This window comes from Lemur catta, chromosome 13 (genome assembly GCF_020740605.2).
Source record: "Lemur catta isolate mLemCat1 chromosome 13, mLemCat1.pri, whole genome shotgun sequence".
Taxonomy (NCBI): domain Eukaryota; kingdom Metazoa; phylum Chordata; class Mammalia; order Primates; family Lemuridae; genus Lemur; species Lemur catta.
In genome coordinates, this window is record NC_059140.1 from 2,289,679 (window position 1) to 2,315,517 (window position 25,839).

The window sequence follows — 25,839 nt, forward strand, 5'->3', positions numbered from 1 at the left end:
CAATTGTATTGATTGAAACTGACATTCCTAACAATATATATTTTTATGTTCTAATAAAAAAATGAGAGAAATGTGAGTCAGAAAAATCTTATGATCAATAAATATATGATAAAATATTGCTACTTATTATCTATAAAATTATGACACCAGAATGTTTGTAATTTCATCGCATTTTATATCAGTACATTAATTTTAAGAAGTCTTTATGTTTTCATACCTTCAATGGCATTTTTCCTTGCTCTTTGAACAATGAGTTCCATATTTTATTTTGCACTGCAAATCATGGAGATTCCTTAACCCATCTCCTTCCTGCCATGCCTCAGAGAGTGAAGAGTCTTTCTATGCATGATAGTGCTGGGCAATGATAGCATTTTGCATAGGAAGTTCACCTGAGCTATAAGGCACTATTATTGAATGTAATGGTAAAATGTGTTTAGGGAAGTGACAAAGCAATAATATGAATGAATGAAACGTGCCCATAGATATTTTGCCAATTCCTTTCAGTGGAAGTATGAGATGTAGTGAGTGGACAATAAAACCCCAACTGACAGATATTACTTAATATAGGAAGTACAGTGGCTATTTAGGATATAAGCAGAGTGTGTGCTAAGTGTGAGGAAGGAAAGTAGGAATTTCCTTGACATTCCTAGCCCCCACTGATTAGATAAAAACTTGACCCACTTATCTTATAATTAACCTCGAATCATTCTTGATCTCTGTTTGCACCTCCCGGTCCTTATTGTTGATCTGAGATATCCCTGATGTTAAATCACTTCTGTAGGATTTGTTCCCTTACAAGAAGCATAAATTTTCCCTATCCCATCCAGAGTAGGAAAAGGACTCTAGAAACCCTGATTAGCTCTCTGCTAAATCCCTGTAACAATAAGTTCCCTAAATTGAAAGAAAGAATGACTGGTACAGGCAAATCAATAGTGCATAATGAGCCTACATATGAGCATGTATGAGAAAAATAGGAAATATTATGGCATCATTCAATTAGGTCTACCCACTCAGAAAATATTTATATTTCTGTTTTAGATGAAAACAAATAATAAATTGAAAGTAATCAGAAAATAAATTGAAAATAGTAAAATTGGTATACTGAATGGCAACTTCAGTTAGGCAGTTTTCATTTTCATTTCTATAAGCCAAGAAAAACAATTCTCATTGACAATACAATAGTAAAACCTAATGCTTTCAAAATTGATGGAAGAAACTCCATGAAGAAAAAAAAAGGTATTTGAAATTGTACAAATACTTGTAAGACAATTTTTTCCAGCTATTATTGATTTTCCTTTTCTCCAGATTATTTTTAGTTCCTTCTCTATTCATTAAATGATGTTTGGAATTACTATATACTTTCACAGATGTACGCTTGAGTCTTGGGGACAAAGGCCGAAAGTGTGTCTACATTTTCACAGAGCAAATTCTGTGAATCACTCGTCTCAGGGCCCCCATCACCTCCCTGTTTCTTAGGCTGTAGATGATAGGGTTAAGCATCGAGGTGAGGATTGTGTAGAACACAGCCAGAGCCTTGTCCTCTGTTGGAGATTGGAGGGATCTTGAGCGTAGGTAGGTGTAAGCAAAGGGAGCATAGTAGAAAGTCACCACAGTGAGGTGGGTGCCACAGGTTGAATAGGCCTTCTTCCTGCCTTCTGCTGAGTGCATGCGGTAGACAGCAAGGAGAATTCGACCATAGGAACAGGCAATAACAATGAATGGAAACACGAGAAAGATGATGGTGCTCAAAAACACTGTGCCTTCATATGCCCAGGTGTCCATGCAGGCCAGAGACAACATGGCTGGGACATCACAGAAGAAATGATTAACGGCCCTTGATCGGCAATAAGGCATATGGAGTGTATATACAGTGTGGGCACAAGCGTTGATTGAGCCCATTATCCAAGATCCTGTTATCATCAACACACATACTCTTTTGCTCATATGGACAGGATAGTGCAGAGGAAAGCAAATAGCCACATAACGATCATAGGCCATAGATGTCAGGAGCAGTGCTTCTGCACCTCCTAACATCAGGAAGAAGAAACTCTGAACCCCACATCCGATGAAGGAGATGGACTTGTTTCCAAACAGAAACCCAGAAGCCATCTTGGGGACAATGGTGGAGATGTAGTTTATGTCAATGAGGGAGAGCTGACTAAGTAAGAAATACATGGGTGTGTGGAGGCGGGCATCCAGGAGAATGAAGAGGATTATGGATTGGTTGCTAATTAGAGCCATTAAGAAAATGAGACCTATGAGAATGAAGAGGAAAAGGCCAGTTCTTGATGGTGGGAACAGCCCCAATAAGATGAAATCAGTTGATGTCTGATTATAATATTCCATGGGGTATTCATATGATACTTCCTAAGGGAGAGAGAAGAGTAAGCAGGTTAAGTACAGTATACCCTTTTATTCACAGGGAATACGTTCCATGAATCCGAGTATATGCCTGAAACTGGAGATAGGACTGAACTCCACATACACTGTTTTTTCCTATGCCTACGTATTCTGTACATACGTATTCCTATACATACATACATGATAAAGCCGAATCTATAAATTTGGCATTATAAGAGATTAACAATAATTAATAGTAAAGTACAGTAATTAAAACACTAAACTGGTATAAAAGTTATGTGAATGTGGTCTCTCTCTCTCTCTCTCCCAAAATATGTAATTGTACTATACTCACCCTTCTTTTCTCATGATTATGAGAGATTATAAAATCCCTACATGATGAAATAAAGTCAGTTAAATAAGGTAGAAATTGTGCTGTAGCCTTAAGCTACCACCTAAAGCCAATTTAAAACATATAAATTATTCATTGCCGGAATTTTCTGTGGAATATTTTCAGGTCATAGTTGATCAGAGGTAACCAAATACATGGAAAGCAAAACAGTGAATAAGAGGGGCTACATTATAGAATGTAAAGCCAAGTTTTAAAAATTTCTTATTTGAGACTGTGAATTATTCATAAAATTTTATAGCTCTTAAGTGTAGAACCTATCTTACCTATTTTTAAAAATACAATGTTTCTTTCTTGTTCAGTGATTTATATTTGATAAGACAAATATCTGTGACCAAATTTTTAAATAAATATGTAAATTTATAAGAATAAAACATTTCTATTACAACTTCAGCAGGATATGAACGTTTTAATTATTGACACAAAGTCACACATCATCCACATCTGATGTTATACTCAAAACATATGCATAGAAAGTCAATGTAAACTTACACTTTATAGATCTATATTGTGAATAAATTAACATTACCCTCAAGAGAGAATTTTTCTTCCATATTTACTCTTTAAGACTTTCTCCTGAAACTACAGAAGCCTATCACTCATTTTAAGGAAATATATTTGCTTTTTAAGTGGTCTTTGCACAACAATGCCAAGTTAAACTTCCTTCAAGTTGAGTATCATTTGATTCTTCTATTTAGAAATTTTGTGTGAATCCTTATTGCCAAGGACCTCTTACACAAAGTCCTATTAATTCATACTCTTAATTTTCAGTGTTCACCACAATCCATTTTCTTTTACCTCCTCACCCAATTTCAGAATATTCTAGTTAAAGCAGACCCTTTACCTGAATAGGTGTGTATCAATGCCTTGTTCATTTTAGCTTCCATGTCTCTGCTCAAGCTCTCCCCAAATAGGATGTGCACCCTGTCTCTTTGCTTCTCTCATTCTTAGATAACATCGTACATTGCCTTCTGTATCCTTCAGAAGAAGTAATGTGGATAGAGAAATGGTAAGTCTCCTAATGGAGAAAAGGGAAATAGCATGCTGAGAGCCTTCTGGATAGAGGCAGGTAGGAGAATTCAACTCCAGATAAAAGATATCAGTGGACATTTTTGCACAGTATACCTAAAAGGGCTGCAACGTTTTGCTCTTAAATATGATTCTAGAGTCAAAGATCACCAGACTTTTAAGGAAAATGACATCAAAGAGTAAGGTCCACACAGTGTGCATACACAAATATGCACACACAAACATGCACACTCACACACACTCATACACATATGTACACTGAGTTAAAATGATCAGAAAAATGCATAAAGACAATGGTTTTCTTGAATTAATAATTCATATCTTCACAGAAGAATGAGATGCTATGAGAACCACAAAATGAATATCATTAGCTTTATAAAAGGAATGACAGGTAACAATAAAGGACTCTTGGAGATTAAAAATGTAATAATTGATAAAATATTAAATTAAAATTTCAAAACACAAAAGGGAAAATCTATCAGAAGGAAAATAAAACGGACACAACACCATGAAAATGTTGACATTCAGAAATGACAGGAAAATTAGAGAATTAATATAGAAGAACCAATATATGTTTATGGGCATTTCTAGAAATGTATATAGGAAAATAATAATGCAATTGATATTGTAAAAAATATTTTTTTCAGAACTGAAATGTATAAACTACCATATCCAAACAGCACACAATAAGTACAAAAAATAAACATGAAATATTTTATTGAAAAAATATTTTCATAAACATTCTAAGTTTTCTTGAAAATATTTTTTTAAAAATTATCATTATCACATACAAAGACAAAATTCTAAAATCTTCTTGAAAGAAATAATATTATTAATAAGGAGAAAAATTATGTATGTGTTTTAATAAAATCAATTTTTACAATAATTAATATGTTACTATTTTAGAAATAAATTCTAGAAAATGAAAGGATGCTGTTCACTACTCCCATAGACATACAGTGGAATGTAACTGTGTTGAGATAGTGGGAGAAGGGTAAAGAGTGTGGAGATCGTGATGTGGGGAGGGCCATGCTGCCATGGACAGTGGCCCTAGTCATGTGTCACGGAATAGTATTTAGGATATAGAAATAAAGCACTAGATGACAACAATGTGTTCAAAAATACATGGGAAAATACAGGGAATAACTGATAAAATAATTTGAAGTCATAGCTTTTGGGTTCAAGAAGATTTGGTCATGAGATTAAGATTTTACCCTGTGGTCTGTTGACTTGTCTACTCATTACTTGAATAAAACATCAAAGCAATAAAAAAATTATGTCAAAATTAAGGATTTAAATCACAGCCACACCATACTCAATAATGAAAGACAAATTTTTTCATGTAAGATTTGGTCAAGACAGAGATTCTCACTTTCACTGCTTTTTTCCACATATTATTGGAAGTTTAACTAAAGCAATTATACAAGAAAAGATATAAAGGGTATTCTAATCTAAAAGGAATAAGTGAAGTTATTTATATTTTCATGTGTCACAATCATACATGCAGAAAATTTTACTATTCTAAGCACAAATTTCTGGTAGAGATAATAAATAAAACCGGCAAAATTGAAGGAAACAAAATCAATAGCAACCACAAAAACCAGTTTCATTTCCTTACGCTAACGACAAACCATTTGAAAAGAAGACTGTGAAAACAACTTTATTTACAATAGCATCAAAAAGGAATAAAATGTTTAGGGATAAACTTAACCAAGACAGTAAAGGGATTTTACATTGAAAATGACAAAATATTGATAAGAGCAATTAAAGAAGACACAAATTAATGAAAAATGTTCAGTTTGTTAAACTGAACAAAAGAATTAAACACTTAACTGAAACATGATAAAGTACTGGAATAGGCATTTATCCAAAAAAGTTATCCAAATGGATAATCAGCACATGAAAAGAAATAAAACATCCCCATTAATAAATGGGCAATTGAAATGAACAGAAACTTTTCAAAAGAAGACAAAATAATGGCCAGCAAACATATAAAAAATGCTCAACATCTCTAATCATTAGAGAAATGCAAATAAAAACCATAATGAGATATCACTTAACCTCAGAGAGACTGGCCTCTATCAAAAAAATCCCAAAACAGCAAATGCTGGAGAGGATGTGGAGAGATGGGAGCACTCTTACGCTGCTGGTGGGACTGCAAATTAGTGCAACCTCTGTGGAAAAGAATTTGGAGATATCTCAAAGATCTAAAAATATAAATACCATTCAATCCAGCAATAGCACTATTAGGCATCCACCCAAAAGAGCCAAAGACATTCTATGATAAAGACATCTGCCCGTGAGTGTTTATGGCAGCATAATTCACTATTGCAAAGACGTGGAAACAACCCAAGTATCCATCAATTTGTGAGTGGATTATTAAAATTTGGTACATGTATACAATGAAATATTACTTAATTATAAGAAACAGCAGTAATCTAGCACCTCTTATATTTTCCTGAATTGAGCTTGAGCCCATTATCCGAAGTGAAGTATCACAAGATTGTAAGAATATGCTCCACATGTACTCGCCATCAAATTGGCACTAACTGATCAACACTATGGTACTCTCACAGTAGTCATATTCTCCAGGGATTAGGGGTTGGGGGGCCGGTAAACTTACAACTAATGGATGAAATGAGCATTGTAGAGGGGAAGGGCATGCCTCTCATCCTCCCTTGGGTGAGGCAAAGACATAAAATGTAACAAAATTGTTTGTACCTTCATAATATCCTGGAATAAAAATAATAATAATAATAAAGAACTCATATTCTGCATTTTCTCACTCACAAGTGGGAGCTAAGCAATGGGTATGCATGGTCATACAGATTGATTTAATGGACACTGGAGACTCAGAAGAGGAAGTTGAAAGAAGGGTGCATGATGAAAAATTAGCTATTGGCACAATGTACATTATTCAGGTGATGAGTATATTAAAAGCCTAGACTTCTTCACCATGCGATTCACCCATGTAACAAAAAACCTGTACCCCCTAAATCTATTTAAATACAAATGAATTTTAAAAAAGAAAAGAACACAACATCAGTAATCATTGGGGAACTGCAAACCAAAACCACATTTGACATTCATTAGGAAATATTTTATCAAATAAGCTAAATATGTTTGAGAAGAAAGTGAAGAAATTATTAACCTTGTGCATTATTGGTGGCAATGTGAAAAGGTACAGCCATTGTGGCAATTGGTACAGATGCTTCTTAACTTACAATGGGGTTATGTGCTGATAAACACATCATAAGTTGAAAGTATTGTAAGTCAATACTGCATTTAATACTCTAATAAACTCATCATAAAGTCAAAAAGATCATAAGTCAAATCATCTTAAGTCCAGATACTCCTTGAATTACAATGAAGTTATGTCCAATAAATTTTCATTATTAAAATTAAAAAATAGTCAATTAATCATACATCTAGGACTGTCTTTATAGTTATTCCTTAAAAAATTAGGCATAGAATTAATATATGATCCAGCAATTACACTTCTGAATGTGTACTCAAAAGAATAAAAGCAGACACTTAACCATATTTGCATACCCATTTTCCTAGCAGCATTATTTACAATAGCCAAAGGCAGAAGAACCTAAAGTTTCCTTCCATGCATGAATCAATAATCAAAATGTGGTATGTACATACAACGGAATATTACTCAATTTTGAAGAAGAAAAAAATTTGGCACATGTTGTAACATGGATGATGATCCTTGAAGACATTGCATAAAGTGGAATAAGCCAGTCACAATAGGACAAATATTGTATGAATTCACTTTTATGAAGTATCCAGCATCATCAAATTTATAAAGACAGAGAGTGGAATGGTGGAGGCCAGGGGCTAAGGGAAAGGAGAGACGGAATAATTATTTAATGACAACAAAACTTTCACTGGGGACAATGAAAATGTTCTGGAGATGCAGAATGGTAATGATCACACAGCAACATAAATGCACTTAACACCACAGAACTGTGAATTTAACAATGGTTAAAGTGATACATTTTATCTCATGTGCAGTTATCCTAATGTAAAGGTGCGAGGAGCTAGCTACGCTCCCAGCAAAAAATCGGCTCCCTTTGGTAGGGGTCGTCACAAGGGATAAAGAAATAATAGAAATAGAAAATAGAGAATATAGAAATAAAAGAAGACCCAGAGACAAAAGTATAGTTTTTATAAAGATGGGAGCCGGAGTCCTTCCAGCATTCCCATGAGCTGTGAGCCCACAAGTGAAGTCCCGCATCAGTATTTCTTGGTACAGCGATCTGTTGCCAGGGGTAACAGATTTATATAATAGCAGGTAGTTTGTTTAGGTTTAAAGTCTCCCCAAAAGTTTCTTGAGATCTCTTAGTTAACTCTATCTATCAGAGCAAATGATTACAAAATCTTTCTAAGACAAACTGCTAAGTCCTAAGATAAAATTATCACTTAGCAGAAAGGCTAAACAGAGATATAGTGGTTGCTCTATATTTCTTTATCTAGTTTTTTGTCAACTGAGACTAGTAGTCAGGAGTGAAGCACGAACTGTCCCTTAGGCTAATTGCTTTTAGCCACAGATGTCTGTCAGGCGGGCACTCTTTGATCAGTGCCCACCCTGTGGCCACATACTGAGCTTTGTCATACAGAAGAGTCAAGTGTAAGCCAACAGGTCTGAGACAGCGTTTCCATGGAAAGCACTACGGATCAGTGAGATGCCCTCCGGAGGCGAGGTAGCGTTTGATATGTGAGCTAAAACGTTCACATATTCCTTCAGGGCACAGCCATACAAAACTCCTGAAATCTTGTATGTCTCTATAGGGCAACATAAAGGTAGGAAAAAAGAAAACATTGAAATATACAAAAACTGTTCCATATTTGTATTTCCAAAAACATTTTTTGAAAATTCCAGTAGGTTCCTGAGCCTTTGCAGAGCAATTGATTTTCGATTATTGTATGGCCTCTGATCACTGGTAAAGGAAAATTTAGGAAAGTAAATTATTTTCCTAAATATAATTTGGAATCAATATGAGGCCAGCATATTATACTGATGCAATAGTATATAATTTAAATTAGTAGTTTAATTATTAGAAAATAGTAAACATAATAGTTGAAATTACTAATGCAATTAGCACCACAATCCTTTCTTTCTATCATTTGTATTTTATATACAGATGTCTATGACAAAGTTTCCAAGAGATATTTAATATTATTCTAACTTAGTGAAAAGGAAACAGGAGCATATAACAAAAATAATAAATGGCACATCAGGCCTTATATTGATACCTTGTGTCATGACTGCCAATGCACCATCTTTTCTAATATTCAAATGTTCCAGTGTTCTAATATTCTAATATTCTATTATATGATATTATTTAAATAACATTAGAGCCCTGCCCTGACAAGGAAGCAGCCTCAGCCATTATATAGCCATTTCAAAGATGTGAACAGAACATTTTTCTTATGTAAAAATAAATCCAAATAGGTTATTCTTATCCCTTACATTTTTATGCACTGAAATAGCTATAAGTAACTTATTTTATGCCTGTTTAAAAATATTTCACTTGCCTTTGCTAATTACCTTAAAATTGTGCAATCTAGGTGTCAGTATTATGACAGGAGGAAAGAGCAAGTACAAAAAATTCTGGTGATGGTTTCATAGTGAGTAAAAAATACAAGCCTTGAACCTGTACTATGTGCTACATGGAAGGAAAGAGAGGCACATGAACTTGCTTTGACTGTCTCTACCCATTGGCACCTGAAATGTGTCAGGATTTTTCCAGGATTCCACAGGATTTAATCTTATTAACAAGCTCATCAGGTGAATATCATCACCTTGTCAATTTACAGAAGACAAAACTGAGATTCAGAGATGTTAAATGAACTTCCCTAGACCCCAGTTGTTCAGGTGTACACACACACATGTGCACATCTATATATAAAGATTATATATATATATGACTACATACATATATATACACATGCAAACATATATATTACACATGCAAACATATATATTACACATACATAAATAAATATAAATTTATATAAACATTTTTAAATGCATAGTCTAGTTGTCTCTCAAATATTTTTATACAATAAATCTGAAATAAAGGTGGCTCATTTTCAATCACCCAAAACAAAAAGAAAAAGAAAATAAAGAAAAAAAATAAAGTTATTAAAATAAAACTCTATATAGGTGTTAAATGGTTCCAAAAATATATAAATTTTTTTTTTTTTTTTTTTGAGACAGAGTCTTGCTTTGTTGCCCGGGCTAGAGTGAGTGCTGTGGCGTCAGCCTAGCTCACAGCAACCTCAAACTCCTGGGCTTAAGCGATCCTACTGCCTCAGCCTCCCGAGTAGCTGGGACTACAGTCATGCGCCACCATGCCCGGCTAATATTTCTATATATATTTTAGTTGGACAGATAATTTCTTTCTATTTTTAGTAGAGACAGGGTCTCACTCTTGCTCAGGCTGGTCTCAAACTCCTGACCTCGAGCGATCCACCAGCCTCGGCCTCCCAGAGTGCTAGGGTTACAGGCGTGAAACACCACACCCGGCCAATATAAAACATTTTAAAACACAAATATAATTATTTTAATGTTTAAAATTTACTCTTTCCTGTGCTTCTGTTTAAAGTTAAAAATAAGATACTGAAAAATGCCACATTTTATTGATTCATGTATTTATAGAATGTATAGGTTGTTTTCAAACATAGTCTTATTATCACAAGGGTGAATAACTGAATTGCAGAGTTTTGAGGACCAACAGTGACCCAGGGATAGAGTTGGGAAGCAAGGAGGATGTCCTCTCAAGTCTAGATAATGCAGTTTTCCACTGAAGCACAGATTTTTTCCCCCTATACTATCCTCAGCTCCTTAGAAAAGGTCATCTTGAGCTCCTCAAAAGAAGTTGGTCATACATAAATCTGCATGTCTATAATAAGAATTATCTAACATTGCCATCAGTTATCTAGAATCCAGGAAGATGACACAGAGGAATGTCCTACGGAGTCCAGACAGAATAGTTCACCACAGTATCCTTGAATGGAGTCTTAGAGGAGATTCCTTCTCCTTCACCTTTCCACAACAGCTTTTATTAAAGGATAGACACCAAGTACATTATGGTTTATATTATTTTACTCATTTAGGAGTAACTAATCTTATTAATATTAACTAATGTTTATTTTCAATTGTTGAGAAGGGCATAAAGTTGAAGAACCATAGTTTTCCCATGGTATAAAGAAGTCTAGAATATACAGTGAATATTTGCTTGTGTGTATATGTGTTTCTAAATTATATACTTCCAAGAGATTCCACAGTGGTGCATCAGCATTAATAGATAGTTACATAGCTAAGTAGATAGATATGGATAGATAGAAACTGATTATAAAAATATAGCCCTCGAATTTTGTTTTGGAATGAGGATGGGGTTAATCTGCTTCATTGTACAAGTTCACTGCAAACAATCTAGATTTAAAAGTACATATACTTCTAGCTCTTTCTGGATATGTAAACCTTCGTTGGTGAATTTAATTCTCTGACCCTATATTTTATAATTAGAACAGAGGTCAGGGCACATGGGTTATTGCAAGCTATTAACATCTATGAGATAATACATGATGAACACCTATTACATGACTGGGCATAGACATTACTGAAGTGTAGATCCAGATTTCAGCATCCTCATCATTATCATTGTTACCCCATGAATATAGTTGCTATCACTTGTCATCCACTGTGATTGTACAATAATATAGTTTTCAAGCTGTTTCCACATACTATGCCCATTTGATTCTCACAAAAATTCTACCTGGTTCTAATGTAAATATTACCATTATTTCCCTGGAAATTTACCTGCATACAGGAAGTAAAAAATAAATACACTGTAAAAGTTAACAGTGTAAAGCAATACACTTTGTCACAAACTGGATCTAAAAACAAAATCTGGATAACTATAACACAGCCACTAATCATATGGTTACCTGCATCATTTCCAGAAGATGTCCTGAATTGTAAAAAACACACTATTGCTCCACAAAGTGTTAAATTTAACGATTCTTGTTTTGCCCTTACTTTAAGATCCATTTGATATTTTCATATAAAAATGTCACTAGTAGTTTCCATGTATTTCAATAGAAAGAGTGGATTCATGTAAGGCAAGATAGACAGCAGGAAGCAGCAATAACATTATAAGGGGCATCATATAATCACACATCACTCATGGCAAAATGGACAAAACAAAGCAAACAAACAAAACACAGCCAAGTATGAAATAGGGAATGCTGCATTCTGCAATCTTCATTGTGAATTTGGATTCTTGAGTTTCATGTGAGGCTACCAAAAGCATACTCTATTTTGTGGCCCTCTTTTATTGACCATAATCTCCCTTTCCATCCAGAGTACACACTTATGAATTAGCTCCAGAACCACTTTCTGTTGTTTGTATTTCATACTCCAGGATTCTCCTCAACAGTGTTGTGAAAATACAGTGACTTGTCCTCAATTTCACTTCCAATCTATTTTGGAAAAAGTTCTCTTAGGCACTAGACAAAGAGTTGTCCCCCTTCAGTGTGATCAATAAAAGTAAATATATATATATATATACATACACACACACACACACACACACACATGTGTGTATATATATATATATATATATAACGAGAAAAAGTACTTTTATTGTCTCTCCAATTTCAAAAACTTACTGCCTTGGTTAGCTAACTGCAATCCTATGGTTGTCATCTGAACAAAGTTATTTTTATGAGTAAACTTCCTGAATATTTTTTAAACATATGGATGTATCCACCACTTGTACCTACGCTTGAGAGTTGAGAGATATTCTTGGAGACATAGGAGCAACCATGATACAAGCCTTTTTATATGGACAATGAGTTGAATGCTTGTTTTGCTGGTATTCACTTGGGGAATGTCCTCTGAGACTTGGACAGTCTAGGCTAAATCATTAATAACATAGGATGGCCTTAGGCCAACGTTGATGAATGAGTTCTGATAATGTATTATATATTTCAAGATGTGTCAAGAGTCAATTCAGTGGGGAAAGAAATAAACATATTTATTCAGATTATCTCAATATTATTGTGTCTCTAATATTTTATTAAATGCTGTATTTTATATGTTGCTATTCTATACATGCACAGTAGTATGTCTGCATGTATTAATTTTTTTAAAAAATTTATTTCTCCTATAGCAATTTGAGTTGAAATGCATACATAAATTTCCTTTCCAGCTCAGTTTATATTGGCAATAAGATTTAGTACATTACTATGGAATGAGGTTAATTTAATAAAAACATAAATAGAAATTACTAAAATTTCACACATCTCAACATTATCTTTAATATATTTGTAGGTATTATATACGTGGAAATTGTTTTCTTTCTTTTGGAAATGCCCATTAAATTATGAAATAATTTTATCTCATTAAAATTTGTAACAAAAATGATGCTACCACTGACTTTGGTGGAATGATATTTAGAAAATATTCAGTAATTAAATTTTTATTGCATTTAGTATCTTCAACGTTCTCAAATTTCTTATGGTTTCCAGGAAATGAATTAATTATGCCTTCTACTTGGAAATAAATAACATTGGTCCATATTAAATTTTTTAGGGTTTAAAAATATTTGAATTTAAAAAGAATATATTTATTGTTTAATTGGCACATTGTAATTGTACATATCTATGAGGTACAATTTGATATTTTGTTACATATATATATGTTGTATGATGATCCAGTCAGAGTAATTAGTGAATGTTTCTGGCAAACAGAATTGCCTAAAATTCTAAGTACACAGATGTTTGAACATTCAAAAACCTGAATCATTTCTTGGGTGAGTTTAAAAACTCCTTTGAATATAAAAGCAGGTGCCGCATCTAGTGCACTCAGGGGACTGAGAAAACAAAGGAATTTTTATCTCAGAAAGGCAGCCCCCTTCACATTTTCATGCCCAGAGAGGCATGAAAATGAGAAGGTAGCTGCATTACACCCATACCACCCCTTGAGCTAAATCTTATAATTTTTATTTGAAAGATACCTGCTATGTGGACTCTAGACTGAGTGTTGCCACGAAAGCTACAAATTTACCTAACAGTGCCATTTGTTGGACACCATCACTCATATCTATAGTTCAACAATGTATAGCCAATTACTAATTGTCATTTCTGTAAACCAATGATAATTACTCACAAATAGCCTTTACAATCACTCCCTCTCCTGATTGTCTTTTTTTCTTTAAACACTAGAGACATTTCCTTTTTCTTGAGAGGATTTCCCAAGGCAACTTGGAAGTGTTTCCAGGCTATTGTCCTCCACCTTGGCCCCCAAAACTCTTACCTATATTAACTTTGCCTCACTGTCTTTCTTTAGATAGATAGCTCAGTTTTTACATCTTGTTTAGAAGACAAAACACAGATGTGCTCAAAGAGGAAGTAAGAATTTTTCTCTTTTGTTTTTCTTCAGCAATTTATTAATTTTTTTTATTTTGACTTATTACGGGGGTACAAAAGTACAGGTTATATATATTGCCCATACCCCCCATACCCCTAAGTCAGAGCTTCAAGTGTGTCTTTTCCCCAGACAGTGAACCCGGCACTCACTATGTAGTTATACCCCCATTCCCTCCCAGCAGCCCTCACCTCCCCGAGTCAACACCTTCAAGTATGACCATTCCCAAGACGGTGTGCAACACACTCATCATGTAGGCATACACTCATCCTTCCCCCCACCCCCCGCCTCAGTCTGATATCCAATTGGTATCATTCCCAAATGTGCATTTAGGTGATGATCAGGGAAACCAATTTTCTAGTGAGTATATGTGATGCTTGTTTTTCCATTCTTGGGATACTTCACTTAATATAATGGGTTCCAACTCTCTCCAGGAGAACCAGACATGTCATAACACCATTATTTCTTATAGCTGAGTAATACTCTATGGTATACATATACCACAAATTACTAATCCATTCGTGAATTGATGGGCATTTGGGTTGTTTCCACATCTTTTCAATTGTTAATTGTGATACTATAAACATTCGGGTACAGGTGTCTTATCATACAATGACTTTTGTTCCTTTGGGTAGATGCCCAATAATGGGATTGCTGAATAGAATGGTAGGTCTACTTGAATCTGTTTGAGGTATCTCCATAATGCTTTCCATAGAGGTTGCACTAGTTTGCAGTCCCACCAGGAGTGTATGAGTGTTCCTGTCTCTCCGCATCCACACCAACATGTGTTGTTTTGGGACTTTTTGATAAAAGCCATTCTCACTGCAGTTAAGTGATATTTCATTGTGGTTTTGATTTTCATTTCCCTGATGATTAGGGATGTTGAGCATTTTTTCATATGTTCGTTATCCATTCTTATGTCTTCTTTTGAAAAATTTCTATTCATGTCATTTGTCCACTATTTGATAGGGTTGTTAGACATTTTCTTGCTGATTTTCCTGAGTTCTAAATAGATTCTTGTTATCAGTCCTTCATCTGATGTGTAGTATGCGAAAATTTTTTCCCATTCTGTAAGTTGTCTGTTTATTCTCGTGACTGTATCTTTGGCTGTCCAGAAGCTTTTTCATTTAATCAGGTCCCATTCATTTATTTTTGTTGTTGCTGTGATTGAATTAGGGGTCTTCTTCATAAATTCTTTGCCTAGGCCAATGTCTGTAAGAGCATTTCCTACATTTTCTTCTAGAATTCTAATAATTTTCCACCTAAGGTTTAAGTGTTTTATCCATCGTGATTTGATTTTTGTGAGAGGTCAAAGCTGTGGGTCCTGTTTCAGTCTCCTACATGTGGCTATCCAATTTTTGAAGGACCATTTATTGAATAGGGATTCTTGTCCCCAGAGTATGTTTTTGTCTGCTTTGTCAAAGATTAGATGGCTATATCAAGATGGTTTTATATTTGGATTTTCTGTTCTGTTCCACTGGTCTTTGTCCCTGCACTTGTGCCAATACCAAGCAGTTTTAAAAACCACAGCCTTGTAGTATAGTTTGAAGTCTGGCAAATTAATACCTCCCATTTTGTTTTTATTGCTTAAAATTTGTTTTGGTATATGGGGTCTTCTCTGACTCCATAGAAAGTGTATAATTATTTTTTCTAAATCTGTGAAAAATGATGTTGGTAATTTAATAGGGATTGCATTGAATCTGTATATCACTTTGGATAGTATAAACATTTTAACAATGTTGGTTTTTCTGATCCATGAGCATGATATGGTTTTCCACCTATTTACATGTTCTGTAATTTCCTTCCTCAGTGTTTCATAGTTCTCCCTATAGAAGTCCTTTACCTCTTTAGTTAAATATATTCCTAGATATGTTATTTTCTTTGTTGCTATTTTGAAGGGTATTGAGGCTTTAATTTGCTTCTCTGATTGACTGTTATTGGCATATATGAATGCCTCTGATTTGTGTGTATTTATTTTGTAACCTGAGACTTTACTGAATTCATTAATCAATTCCAAGAGTCTCTTGGTTGAATCCTTGGGGTTTTCCAGATATAACATCATATCATCAGCAAAGAGTGAGAGTTTGATCTCTTCTTTCCCTATTTGGACTCCCTTGATTCTACTCTCTTGCTTGATAGCTCTCGCAAGGACTTCCAATACTATGTTGAAAAGTAATGGGGACAGTGGGCAGCCTTGTCTGGTTCCAGTTTGAAGTGGGAATGCTTTCAATTTTTCCCCATTTAGTATGATGTTTGCTGTCGGTTTGTCCTATATGGCTTGTATCATTTTTAGGTAGTTCCCGTCTATGCCTATTTTGTTAAGCGTTCTTGTCATAAAAAGGTGTTGAATTTTGTCAAATGCTTTTTCTGCATCTATTGAGAGGGTCATACGGTCTTTATTTTTGCTTCTATATATGTGGTGAATTACAGTTATAGATTTACGTATGTTGAACCATCCCTGCATCTCTGAGATGAAGACCACTTGGCCGTGATGGATTATTTTTTTTATAAGCACTTGGATACGATTTGCTAGGATTTTATTGAGAATTTTTGCAGCTATATTCATAATGGAAATTTGTCTGTAGTTTTCTTTTTTTGTTGCGTCCTTTCCTGGTTTTGGTATCAATGTTTTGTTGGCTTGGTAAGACGTGTTGGGGAGAATTCCATCCTTCTCAATATTTGAGAACAGTTTATGAAGGATGGGCACCAGTTCTTGTTTGTATGTGTGGTAAAATTCAGGTGTGAACCCATCTGGACCAGGGCTTTTTTTCTGGGAAGGTTTTTTATTGCTGTTTCGATTTCATTTCTTGATATTGTTCTATTCATGAATTCTATTTCTTCATGATTGAGCTTGGGAAAGGTATGTGTTTCTAAAAATTTGTCCATTTCCTCAACATTTTCCAGTTTGTGCATAAAGATTCTTGTAGAATTCATAGAGGATAATATGTATCTTTGTGGCATCGGTTGTGATTTCTCCTTTTATGTTCCTTAAGGAGGTTATTAGAGAGTTTTCTTTTCTGCTCTTGATTAGTCTAGCCAAAGATGTGTCTATTTTGTTCATCTTTTCAAAGAACCAACTTTTTGTTTTATTAATGTCCTTTATGGTATTTTTTGTCCTTTTCATTTAATTCTAATTTGATCTTATTAATTTCTCACATTCTGCTGGGTTTGGGATCAGTCTCTTCTTCTTTCTCCAGCTCTTTGAGTCTATTCATTAGGTGGTCTATTTGTACGTTTTCTGTGTTTTTGATATAGGCATTTATGGAAATAAATTTTCCTCTCAGGACTGCTTTATCTGCGACCCATAGAATTTGATAAGTTGTGTCTTCTTTGTCATTTAATTCAAAGAATATTTTGATTTCCAACTTGATTTATTCCTTTATAAAAATAATCATTCAGGAGAAGGTTGTTTAGATTCCATGAATTTGACTACGAATGAGAGTTTCTGTTAGGGTTCATTATTACTTTTATTCCACTGTGATCTGAGAAGATGCATGGTATAATTTCTATTTTTTTCAATTTTTAAGACATGCTTTATGTCCTAGGATATGGTCAATCTTAGAGAATGTCCTGGGAGCTGATGAGAAGAATGTATATTCAGTGCACTTTGGGTAGAATATCCTGTAGATGTCAGTCAGGCCCATTTGTTCTAGCATTCTATTTAAGTCCATTATTTCTTTTGTTTATTTTCTGTTTGGAGGATCTGTCCTGTACTATCAGTGGGGTGTTAAGTCTCCAGTTATTACAGTGTTGTTATCTAACATTTGGTTCAGGTCAAGTAGGGTTTGCTTTATGAATCTGGGTGCTCCTAAGTTTGGTGCATATATATTAAGTATAGCTATGTCTTCTTGTTGAATTGTGCCTTTCACCAGTATATAGTAACTATTTTTGTCTTTTATTACTTTTTTTGGTTTAAAAACTAAGTTATTGGAAATTAAAACTGCCACACCGGCTTTCTTTTGGCTACCATTTGCTTGAAATATCGATTTCCACCCTTTTATTTTCAGTCTAAGTGCATCTTTGAAGGTTAGGTGAGTTTCATGAAGATAGCAGATACTTGGCTTGTGTTTTTTTTATCCATTGTGCCAGTCTATGTCTCTTGAGTGGGGAATTCAAGCCATTGACATTTATTGAGAGAACTGATAAGTGGGGCAGATTTCTATTCATATTGTTGGGTAGAACTTCATTGCTATGTTTTCTCTCTTGAGCCATTGTGGTGGATGGAATTTGATCTTTGGCTCTTGAGTAGTTTTACATTCTTGGGTCTTTCTTGTGTTGGTCCATGTGTAACTTTCTTTTGAGTGCTTCTTGGAGGGCTGATCTGGTCTTCTTGGTTTCCCTCTTTCCTTGTTGACATGAGAATGTCTTAATTTCTCCTTCATGTGGAAAATTTAGCTTAGCTGGATTCAAGATTCTAGGCTGGGCATTATTCTGTTTCAGAAGAGTGAGAATGGGGCCCAACCTCTTCTTTCTTGTAAGGTTTCAGTTGAGAAATCTGGCCTAATTCTAATAGACTTTCCTTTGTATGTTACTTGTTTCTTTCTCCTTATAGCTCGAAGAAGGGTCTCTTTAGTGGACATTTTGGTGAGTCTGATGACTATGTGGCATGGTGTCTTCCTATTTGTTATTAATCTCCCAGGGGTTCTTTGAGCTTCTTGAACCTGTATAACTAGAGTTTTGGCAAGGCCTGGGAAATTTTCCTCAATTATGTCTTCAAATAGCTTATCCAACCCTTGCTTTTTATCTTCTTTCCCCTCAGGAATGCTGATAACTTTCACATTAGGCTTCTTCACATAATCCCACATTTCTTGTAGACTCTGATCTTTTTTCTGATTTCTTTGCTTTATCTCTGTGACTGACTTATTTAATTGGAAAGAGTTATCTTCCATCTCTGAGATTCTTTCTTCTGTTTGATCTACCCTGCTCTTGAGACCTTCCAATGTTTTTTGTAGCTCCCTGAATAAATTCTTCATTTCTAGGAGTTCATTTTGGTTTTTCTTCAATATTTCAATTTCCTTAGTGAATTTTTCTTCCAAGTCCTGGATTCTTTTTGTGGTTTCCTTGTGTTGGTTATCCATTTTTTCTTGTATATTATTCAGCTTGTTTATAATCCATAATTGAAATTCTTCCTGTAACATGTTGGTATTTTGAATGTGGTTTGTGTCAATTGGTGGAGAGCCGGTATTTCTCTTTGGGGGCAAGATTTCTGTTTGATTCTTTGGGCTCCCTTTATTTTTTTGCTGAGCCCTACCCATCTGGGTCTATCATTAGTTCTTTTGTCACAGGTTTAGTCTGGCTAGCATCATGCCTCAATCTCTGTTCTTAGGCTGTGAAGCAATCTAGGGGTGTTGCTTCCTTTGTGAAGAGGGGGACACTGTTGTGTATTGTTTAGAGTTTTATCTATCTCAGTTGGGGGGCTGCTTCTGATGGCTCTAGCCCCAGAGGATTGGTTTGACCCAAGATCGGTTTGGCGAGTTAAGTCACTGTGTTGAGGACTTTCAGTTAGCATCCAGGATTGACACTACCTACAGGGAGAAAGTCTCTCTCTCTTTATTTTATTTTATTTTATTTGGTTCTTCCTGTAGAGGGGTGGTATCTGCCTCTTTCCACAGGAAAGACACGTTCTAGGGGGAGGGGTCCGTGCCCTCTCTCTCTTAGTGCCATAGCTGCTGCAGCTCCCACAGGCAAAGGTCTGCTCTGACTCAATGTCCCCAAGGTCCAGGCTCCACATTCTCACATCTGCAGAAGCACTCATTGTTCACACAAGGGCAGGGCTCCTAGAGAGGGTCCATGGACTGGGGAGAGAGCCACCCAGGGAGCCGCCTGACACCCTATGGCTCCGCAGCAGCTAGGCCATGGACCTCACGATGGCGATAGTACACCCGCAGATCGCTGGCACCGGGGGTGAATGTCAACGTTTGGCAGGCACCAGAGTCAGGGGCCTGGCGAGCTCAGGAGCCCACAGTAACTCCCCAGCTAGAGTGCTGCCAAGAAAAAGATGTAATTCAGTGAAACTTTGCTGCCTTTCACCATAGCACAGCTCCGCTCCTCCCCCTCTAAGAGCCCTCCTGGTGGAGATTCCCTAGAGTAGAAGCTGTATCCTGTTGATGTCTCCTGTCCACGGAGTTCATACAAAGCCCAAGCTCTTAGCGTGGGTTCACAGACTAGGAGAGGGAGCTGCCAAGGGAGCTGCCAGGCACCCTATTGTTCTGCAGCAGCTAGGCTGTGGACCCCAAGATGGTGACTGCACGCCCGCAGATTTCCGGTGCTTGGGATGAATGTTCAGGATCCAGCAGGCACCAGAGCTGGGGGCCTGGCGAGCACAGAAGGTCACAGTAGCTCCCCAGCTAGAGGGCCACTGAAAAGAAGAAAAAAAGAATCTAATTCGGCGACCCTTCACTGCCTTTTGCCTTAGTGCCGCTCCGCCCCTCCCCCTCTAAGTGCCTTCCCTGTGGAGATCCCCTAGAGTCTAAGCTGTTTCTCGTTGATGTCTCCTGTGCACAGAGTTCATACAAAGCCAGAGCTCTTGGCATGAGTTCACAGACTAGAGGAGGGAGCTGCCTGGCACCCTATGGTTCAGCAGTGGCTAGGCTGTGTGACCCCAAGATGGCGACCGCGTGCCCGCAGATCGCTGGCACTGGGGGAGAATGTTCAGGGTCTGGCAGGCACCAGAGCCAGGGGCCTGGTGAGCACAGAAGCCCACAGTAGTTCCCCCGCTAGAGGGCCACCGAAAAAAAAATCTGTAATTCGGCGACCCTTCGCAGCTTTTCACCTTAGCGCAGCTCTGCCCCTCTCCCTCTAAGCGCCATCCTGGCAGAGATCCCCTAGAGTCTAAGTTGTTTCCCGTTGATGTCTCCTGTCCACAGAGCTCCATGTCTCCCGCAGTGATTCTGCACCGACTTCAGGCAGATGCCTAATTGAGTGGGTGTGGAGGTCAGTGGAAAGAACAAGCCACTTTCCTGTGAGGCTGAACCCGCCTCACTCATTGCTGAAGCAGGTACAGCTGTCCTGCACTCCGCTGTCTATTGTCCGTCGCACACTCTCCAGATTTTCTCAATCCTATTTCCTGTTCACCTCAGTCTTTTCTTGTTCTCTGTGTCCCATGTTGATTCTCCGTGGATTCACACCACTGTTCTTGTGGGGGAGCGATCCTCTAGCATTGTGGTAGGCCGAGATCCATACCTTCCTCTCCGGGAGCATGAATCCAGGAAGTCACTTCCACTCCGCCATCTTCCCTCTCCCCCCAAGAATATTTCTTTTATGTGGGAAGACAAGCTTGGGGAGAATTTCTATAGGAAAGAAAGGCTTTTCAGGTCACACCTCAAAACTACCCAGTGTGAAACCAAGGAAGCCTGTGGTGTGGATCTCGGAGCAGCATCATCTTCAGGGGAGCATATGACTAACCTCAGGGTAACCACGGTAGGGTACACAGGCCAGCATGGCTCTGTGCTCAGATAGAGAAGTACTGAGGGAATCCCGTGAGCTCCTGCCCAAACCTAGAAAGCCCAGTGAAGGAAGGGATCCTGAACTACCCCTGTTCTCCCAAGAAATGCTGTGAAGGAAAGTATGAGTAGGAATTGAGAAATACCTCAAACTTCTCCAGAAGAAGCCACAAAATCAAGCATAGAGTGGACCACCACTTGGTTTGTCCTAAAGACGGAGATGAGAGTAAGGAATTTAAACTGAGCTGTTTATTTTTTATTTTTAAATTTCTGCGTTCAGCCAATCTGTATTATTCATTAAATCACACAGATATTTAAATAAATAATCATATGTACTAATTTTGAAAAAGAAGTCCCATTATATATCCCAAAAATACAAGAATCAGGAGGTAAATATTTATGTCTAAATCTTTTGTAGAGAAGCTGAGGACAGTGGTACACGCCTGTAATCCCAGCCACTGGGAGGCTCATACAGGAGGATTGCTTGACATTAGAGGCTCAAGATAAGTTTGGGCAACATAGCAAGTCACCATCTCAAAAAAATTTAAAGGATATATGAACTAATAAAAGAAAATCATCCCCGTACATGTGGAATAAGATATGCATTGGTTTCTGTCTTTTCTACATATATGTGTATGTATGAGTATATATATATATATATATATATATATGTGTGTGTATATATATATATATATATATATATATATATATACTGAGATATGTTTTACTAAGGAATTAAGATATTTGATAAAGGAAAGCTTCAATTTTTCCATAAATTATGGTCCAGATTATGTGAAATCAAAATTAAATTCTACCCTCCCCCCTTTGTTTTTGGTGGACACTTTGCAGCCTGATTTATTATGTGGAAATACCGTGGGCTAAGAATAAGTAAAACCTGCTTTGAAGTGCACATAGTTTGATGTCGAACAGGTACCCAATAAGCAAGACCGGACATATGAAGAAGAAAAGAGCAAGCCAGTGATGGCTGACAGATAATGGTGCATGAAGTGATAGTAAAAATGAGATAATCACAATACTCTGTGATGACATTTCATTATTAGGAATATCGGAATATATGAGAGTAGAGTGAAAGGGTACAGTTGAATCTGTGAATTTAGGGATGGTTTTTATGTAAATGATACCTGATGTTAACCTTGAGAAGAGTGAGAAATATGATTTATGCAGAAAAGAACTTGATGAGGATAGGCTGTAATGTATTGAAGATGCAAACAACTGAATACGTCATGAAAGGAAGGGTAGGATTTTTCACAATTTGTTCAGACAATTGCATTCAACTTAGCATGAAAAGAACATAAAGTTCAAAGTACAGAGTTGTAAGGTATGATCCTTCAGATGTAGGGCTGGATCATATAATGGAAAGAATTTGTACCATACTAAGGAAAGTGACATTCTTAAAACATATTTTAGTTAGAGAATTCCAGGAACAATTTAAAACCAGTCTGGATTGATTGAATTATTGTGTATATTATATTTGAGATGTACAACATGATGTTTGATATACACAGACATAGTGAAATGATTACTGCAGTCAAGTAAATTATCTATCAACTTCCATACTTACCATTTTTTAATAGCAAGAGCACTTAAAATCCATTCTCTTATTGAATTTTCAATGCATAATGTAATATTATTAAGCATAGTCCTCATTAGGTCTCTACAATTATTCATTCTACATAACTGCAAGTTTGTGCTATTTGACCTACTTCTCTCCATTTTCTCCCCATCACGGCTCCTGATAAATACCTTTCTACTCTCTGTTTCCATGTGGTCCACTGATTTTTTTTTTATTGAACAAATAAGTGACATCAAGTTGCACTTTTCTTTTTGTGTCAGAAAGCCAATGTGGATTGAAAGAGAGATAAGAGAAACAGAGACTTTGCTGGGAGGCTCCAGTTATAGTAACATAGTCATCTCCAGGTTCCACCAGCTGGTGGGGACAAATGAGAATCATGGTTGGAATCATCCTCAGGAAACCTCTGTGCCAAAAATTTTGAAAGATGCCAGATTTCTGAGATGCCATAGAGAGTGAGAGACATTCCATCATTGCTGGCACATTGTGCTCATTAATGAAGTGAAGAGATAGCCTTTCTACACAGCTCTGGGTCACACTCCATCAGTAGGCCCCAGAGGTGACAGTTCTTGTCCACTAATTTTGCAAACTCTTTCATAACAGGATCTATCTCTGTCTTTCTGTCTCTCTTGTACTTCCATTCAGTGTCTGTCCAAATAGGAGCATAAGCCTAATTTGGGGGCCTAACTGAGGAATAGAGACAAAATCATTTCTACTCTTCTCATCTTTCATGTCTATTTCCACAACTGTCATGGCAGAAAAAAATGAAAAAACCTTCTCACATATTCTATAACTTCCTCATAAGGGACCATAGATAAGTAATTCGATAAATGAGGGCCTATCAGATTCTTGGTTCAGCAGAAAGTCTACAATCCATTTACCATTCTTCATCTATCTGAACTCCATTTTAACATGCTTTCAAGACCAATGTTTCAATATCTATGATAGAACAAAAATATTTACTTCCCTGCCTGAAACATATAGCTATGGCCAAGGAATATGTGCAGATTACCCATTAGATTCTTTGATCCTAGACTTAACTTGAAAATGAATCACTCAAAGAAGTACAGCAAGTATACAATCTCTGAGGAAACGTGGACATAATAGAAATACATTCACCAAGTTTTCCCATCGTATGGCTCTTGCTCTGTGAATGGCACCCAGAAGGGGCAACAGTGGTGACTTCACAGAACTCACTGTCAGGCAATATCGGAGTTGCTTGTGGTGACAAAGTTTCAGACCTGATTCATTTCAATTTTCCTTTGTTACACATTTGTATGACATCATACAGTTTGTTGTGATAAGAAAATTTGACTTAATTTTTATTAGGGGATGAGCCAGCCATACCTACTTGCCATTCTATAAATCGAGATTTAAATCACTTAGTACACTAGAAAACACCAGATGTTTAATTGGCATGAGTGTAAGCACATCTATGTTCATATCATCTCCTCAGCTGTGGACCTTCTAGTCTGGGAAAATGATCATAGGGGTAGGGATGTGGCATCAACTCCTGTGCAGTCAAAAATCTACACACAAGTTTTGAGTCACCAAAAGTGTAACTACTAATACCCCTTTTTGACTGTAAGCCTTATCAACAACATAAACACTTAAAAAATGTTTGTCTGTTATATGTATTATAGACTGTATTCTTACAATAAAGTAAGCCAGAAAAAAGAGAATGTTTGAAAAAATCATAAGAAAATGAAAATACATTTGCTGTTTATTAAGTGGAGGTGGATCATCATAAAGGTCTTCATCCTTGTTGTATTCACATTGATTAGGCTGAGGAGGAGGAGGAGGAAGATGAAGGGTTAGTCTTGCTGTCATGGGGTGGCAGAGGCAGAAGAAAATCCACACATAAGTGGATCCGTGCAGTTCAAATCCACATTATTTAAGGGTCAACTGCATATTAGTCAGCAATAACTGTTGTGGTTTGGAAAACACAGGGCTTTTATTACTTGCTCATTCTACCTTCCTTCTTCCCTGCTGTCCTCAGAGATTAAAGAGAATATCATCATCAGGCTCCTCTAGACAGCAATGGCCTTTCATTCATAATGTACACCTAAGCAGATAATTTTTATAGAAAATAATTATCATCACCCTTTTAGGCACATCCCTACATAGTTATATATATATATAAAAAATACTGTAGCAGAGAAGTTGACTGCCTCAAATTCAAGCTCTATAGATCTGTTGACTAATGAGCATAGCAAGTGGAAACAAAAGTGTCCATAAGAGAATATCTTATACAAAATACCAGTAGCTATGCAGGATGCAAAATTTATGTGTGTTTTGGGGAATACCTTAAATAATTAAAGCTGCATTCAATAGACTGTAATAGTATAAATTCTCTACTAAAGAGACTCTTGTGGGCATTGTCCTAGAGATGAAAGGCCGGTTCAACATACGCAAATCTATAAATGCAATTTACCACAGAAGTAAAAGCAAGAATAAAGACAATATGATTCTCTCAATGGGTGCAGAAAAAGTATTTGACAAAAATCCAGCACACTTTTATGATAAAAGCTCTTACTAAAATAGGTATAGATGGGACATTCCTTAAAATTATTATGGCTAT

General features: G+C 36.3%; 1 protein-coding gene across 1 annotated transcript; it reads right to left on the reverse strand.

Annotated features, from left to right (window-relative positions):
• Positions 1–1,407: 1,407 nt before the first annotated feature.
• On the reverse strand, positions 1,408–2,346 carry LOC123648981 (olfactory receptor 2L3-like). Its single transcript, XM_045566919.1, has one exon. The coding sequence runs from the start codon at positions 2,344–2,346 to the stop codon at positions 1,408–1,410; it is 939 nt and encodes a 312-aa protein (XP_045422875.1).
• Between the last annotated feature and the right edge of the window lie 23,493 nt (positions 2,347–25,839).